At 36.1% G+C, this 5,123-nt stretch overlaps 1 protein-coding gene across 1 annotated transcript in view; it reads left to right on the top strand.

Annotated features, from left to right (window-relative positions):
* nom1 (nucleolar protein with MIF4G domain 1) overlaps positions 1–4,486 on the top strand; it is an 8,803-nt gene extending 4,317 nt beyond the window's left edge. Inside the window, exons 6-11 of the mRNA XM_037694474.1 lie at positions 1,009–1,179; positions 1,412–1,533; positions 1,657–1,789; positions 3,414–3,545; positions 3,654–3,763; positions 4,194–4,486. Coding sequence (XP_037550402.1) covers positions 1,009–1,179; positions 1,412–1,533; positions 1,657–1,789; positions 3,414–3,545; positions 3,654–3,763; positions 4,194–4,359 — 834 coding nt within the window. The 3' untranslated portion in view covers positions 4,360–4,486. The remainder of the gene's footprint in view (positions 1–1,008; positions 1,180–1,411; positions 1,534–1,656; positions 1,790–3,413; positions 3,546–3,653; positions 3,764–4,193) is intronic.
* The last annotated feature ends 637 nt before the right edge of the window (positions 4,487–5,123 follow it).

Below are 5,123 nucleotides of genomic sequence, written 5' to 3'. Positions count from 1 at the left end.
TATATATATATATATGTATGTATGTATGTATGTATGTATGTATAGATACACAGATTCATATTCGTGTTAATGTTGATACGCCCTATACAATGGTTTTGACATGTCTGGAATGAATCGATAAATAAATCATGGTTCACACATTTGTGACTAAAATGAGTAGAAACACTTCAATAATTTGATGCAATGTTAATTTTATGCCTCCCAAAATAAGAAAATTAGTCTTTAGTTCTGTGTTGCCTTGGCTACTTTTTGTTTGGTCTAGTGCTTGAAAAAAAATATCTGGATAAGCTGCAGATAGTTCAAAATAAAGCAGCAACATTAACACTCGGCTCTCATTTTAGAACTAATGTTAACTTCATGCATTGAAGCCTGTCATTCATTTCTTTTCATACAGTTTGGATTTTACATAATATTTTTGGTGTTTTCTCACAGTTTTTACCCACCTCTAACAGACATGGTTTTAATACTAGACTAACCTCTGTTGTTACTTTTACACTACCTATAGTGCTCTGTACAAAGCAGTTCATACTGGAATATGTTACCTTCTGAAATAACATCGATTGGAGATCATGATGGTTTTAAAAAGAACCTTTAAAAATCTGTAATTCATGATTAAATAACATTCAACTGAATGGATGAGTCAATCTGTAAGTGGAATGTAGACGGTGTTTTTCTTTCAACAATGTTTGTAAGTTGTAGTCAACAACTTGTTGTGACTTTTGGCTTTTTTGTGAGATTTTGAGTTGTAATATTTGTATATTTTAATGCTTGTGGGTGTGGATCCCAGGATGAGTAGTTTCTGCTATGATAAAGACAAATGAGGATCCTAAACTAAAAACAAAACGAAGCATATGAAAGTCAAATTTTCTTTATGGTGGCATCAAACTGTACCACCAGGTGGCGCCAGAGTTCCACCTTCAGAAAAGCTCAAGAGATGTCTCCTTTTTCTGTATGGTAGATTTATTAAGAGTTGATGTTACTAATTTCTGGTGAATTTGTCATGCTTAGGTCCACAACAGTTTAGGAAGCAGTGACCTGAAACTGAGGGTCTCTTTAGAAAACCTCCTGAAAGCAGAGAAGGTGGGCCGCTGGTGGATCGTCGGCTCATCGTGGAGCGGCGCCCCCATGATCAACAAGCAAGAAGACATGACCTCACAGAAGAGTACTGCTGAAGGACAGGTAGACACCACAGCAGACCGTTGTTCAGAAAGAGATGCGCCAATTCAGAATGTCGTCTTTGGGCTGCGCAATGTTTAGGAAATAAAACTGTCATTCTCAAATACTTCTTTTTTTCCCATATGTATTTACACCTCTTAGAGTCAAAATCAGATGTTTTCACATTTAAGGAGAAATTGTCCTGCACCTAAAAGGGATTTTGTGGTTGCCAGTTGTAATGTTCCTCCTCCTTCAGTTCAGCCACAAAGTGTTGGAGCTGGCTCGGAAACAGAGGATGAACACAGAGGTCAGGAGGAACATCTTCTGTGCTCTGATGACCAGCGAGGATTACCTGGATGCTTTTGAGAAACTGTTGAGGTTTGTTTACCTTTTCTTTTCTTTTTTTTAAACCTATATCAAACTTAATGTTATTTTAGGAGATCTCATTTCACTTTTTTAGATTTTTCTTTAAAGCTTTTTTTTTTTTTTTTCTGGATGAAGGATGGGTCTGAAGGACAAGCAAGAACGAGAGATTGTTCATGTTCTGATGGACTGCTGTCTGCAGGAGAAAACCTTCAACGGGTTTTATGCCGTACTGGGAGAGAAATTCTGCTTCCACGACCGCCGCTTCCAGGTACTGCAACTGAGAGGAAAAAACAAATAATACAACGAATTGTAAAATTAGGGTTAGCTTGTACTGTATTGATGTGACGTGAATGGCCTTCAGTTCACCTCTGCAGTGTGGGAGCTTCTAACACCTTGTCTTCTGATTGATTCTAACTGTGACTGCAAACAATGAGGCAGAGACCACTTCCTACATGACTGCCTGGTGGGCCACCAGCTCATATCAGAGACTGGTGACCATTGTCCTCATCAAAGAGCTCAGAATGGAGTTGCTGGAATGTTTGCTGTTCACATGTAAACTGGATCCAGATGAGAGGATCACCTTTACAAAACAGTTACCTAATAGGTCGACAACTGTTTCTTAATCAGGCTTTTGCTTTCAATTAGGTAAAAGGATTATTCAGAATTTAGTCAATAATTCTGAGTTAACTAACTACTACTTAAGCACGCAAAGTATTTATATGTGAGGATATATATTTTAGAAAATATTTTCTTGTCATAAATTATTTCAAACGTTTTTTTTTTTTTTTTCTTTTGCTGTATTCTGTACTTTCAGTGTTGTGGTTTTTTTGTAGCTTTTATTTGGCAAGCATTGATAGTTTTACACTTTACTTCCCAAAGGGCAGTAACTGATGCCTTTTTTTTTTAACAAGTTAATTTAGATCACAGCAGACAAATTCACACAGTACGGAGAATTGAAATAATCAAAACCTTGATACTTTAATATTCTTTATGTTTTAGTCTTTGTCTAAATATTCTTGCGTTTCATTTTGGTCTTAATGGATTCGGTTTCTCTTTAGGAGATTGTGTTTCATGGTCGGGGTTTTCAGTTTTTGTGTTTTCATAGTTGTTTTTAAATACGTGATGGCATTTGTTATACAGGTGCATCTAAAAAGATTGAATATTGGAAAAGGTTAAATATATATATTGTCCATCATTTCAGAAAGTGAGAGTCATAAACTGTATTATATAGATATTTCAAGGCATTATTTCCTGTAATTTTGATGATTGGGGCTTACAAATAATGCAAAACCAAAATTCAGTGTCACGAAATTATGATATATAATTATATATATTATGGAATATATAATTATTATATTTAGTACATTTCATTATGTGTAATGAGTCTATGTAATACATGAGTTTCACTTTCTGAAACGATTGCCCCCCCCCCCCCCCAAAAAAAAAAAGAGAACATTTTTATGATATTCTGTTTTTTATATGCACTTGCATGTAGCAGATATCATAAACAGTCATTTATTAAACTGGTGAATACTCTGATTTTATGACTTCACACTGGCACAAGAAATGGTTTAACAAATGTAGTCACTTTAGTTGTGTGACTTTCTGGTGCAGCGTCATATTTTAGAGAATTTTTTTTAGTATCATGCATCAACATTTGTGACACCGATGGTATTTTTCTCATTTATTCGAGCACTTTATAATAATAAATTACAAGACTGTGATAGAAATGTATGATTGATTTGTTTTTCTCAGGTAATTTTGTGTTTTATGTGTTTAACTGTAGAGTATATCCTTTTCGTTGGATATTTAATGCAGCTCTATTTTGACGCAAAATCATATTTTTGGATACAATTCTGACTTAGTTTGACAAGAAATGTTTGTGTTTTTAGATGACCTTCCAGTTCAGCTTGTGGGACAAGTTCAAGGACCTGGCCAACCTTCCCAGCAGCTCCTTCAACAACCTGGTCCATCTGCTGACCTGCTTTCTTCAGAAGAAGTGCCTCCCACTCTCCATTCTCAAAGTGAGTCGTTGTTACAGGATGCTGTGGTGCAGCCATCGCTCTATTTCCTCGAGCAGTGTCATCAACTGATCAAAACCTATTGTTTAACAGTCACAGTTGTCTTTGTAGGTGATCGAGTTTGGAGAACTGGATAAAACCATGGTTCGCTTCTTGCGACAAGTGCTGACCAAACTGCTAAAAGAAGCCGAGCCCGAGGAGCTGGTCAACATTTTTGGGAGGTGAGATTCTTTGTCTTCGCGTGTTCTTGAGATTTTCTTCAAACATCAACGTTTTTACAATGTTCGACAAAAACACGGATTATGATCATGATAACAGTCACACAGGAATTTGTAATATAGTCAAACTTCCAGATTTACTGCTGTCCAGATCAAAATGGTTTAAATAGCTAAATCATCACAGATCATTGCTATGGCTGGAAAATTATTGTACACGATGGGCAATAAAATCCACCAGCCTGTCAAAGAGCTCATCTTTACATCCATCCATTATCTTTACCCGCTTCTTCCTTTAAGGGTCGCGTGGGTCACTGAGAGGTGACAGGTCTCCAGTCCATCACAGGGACACACAGAGACAAACAACCATTCACTCTCACTCACATCTCGAAGCCTAAAATAAAATCTGTGGTCCTTGTTGTTTCTTCTTCACCAGGATTTCAGGAATTCCCAAGCTTGGAATGCTGCGGGAAGGCTTGAAGCTTTTCATCAGTCACTTCCTCCTGAAGAACGCGTCACAGGGTCCAGCTGAGCAAGCGGCGCTGCTGTCTGAGTGCGCCCAGATCGCCACCAAAGCCATGGAGGCCAAGCTCAAACCATAACAAATACGCACATGAGGAACTTCAAATGTTGGCTGTGGAATAAAAGGAGGCGTATGAGGAAAATACTCCTCTTAGATAAAAACAAAATGACCATTTTAAATCTTTTTTAAGAGCATGTTTGTCAGAGTGTAATGTATGATGTTTGAATATTAAACTTACTGCCTCTGAATAACTCAGTAATATGCAGTAAAATGCTACAAATATTGTATATTATCAAATATTACTGCTGGCCTTTTTTATGTTTTAATTAAAGCAGAAACCTCACAAGAAAATCAGTTTAAAAAAAAAAAGCTTTTTTTTTTTTTTAAATTTACTGAAAACAATAAACAGTTTTTTTCCTAAATTGTTTGTTAATGTTGTCTTTTTGGCCAAGATGTTATTTTTTAAATTAACTAGCTCTTTTAAAAAAAAACACCTACCATAAAACAAATTTAACTAGAGAAATTGTATTTCCTACAAAAATGCAGTGTGAATGCTTATTGCAGAAGAACTTGCTGAAAAACAGCTGAACGTGGCTAAAACATGCTGAAATGTAGCTGAAAAGGAAGAACAAGCCTAAGTTAGTAGAAGCAGAAATAATGCATATTTGCTGAATTGGGTTTAAATAAGCAGAGAAATTAGCTGAAAAAGATGAAATTAGCAACAGAAAAAAATAGCTGAAAAGGCAGGAAGAAGCTTAAAATACAAGAAGAAAATGGAGAGAGTACAAATGTGCCCAATTAGGCTTAAAGAAGCAGAAATTAGCACACAAAAAATTATTGAAA

The sequence above is a fragment of the Nematolebias whitei genome, chromosome 20 (assembly GCF_014905685.2).
Source record: "Nematolebias whitei isolate Nwh7 chromosome 20, NemWhi1, whole genome shotgun sequence".
NCBI classification, from domain to species: Eukaryota; Metazoa; Chordata; class Actinopteri; order Cyprinodontiformes; family Rivulidae; genus Nematolebias; species Nematolebias whitei.
Note: the sequence above shows the minus strand (reverse complement) of the source record. Positions and strands in the feature narration are given on the sequence as shown.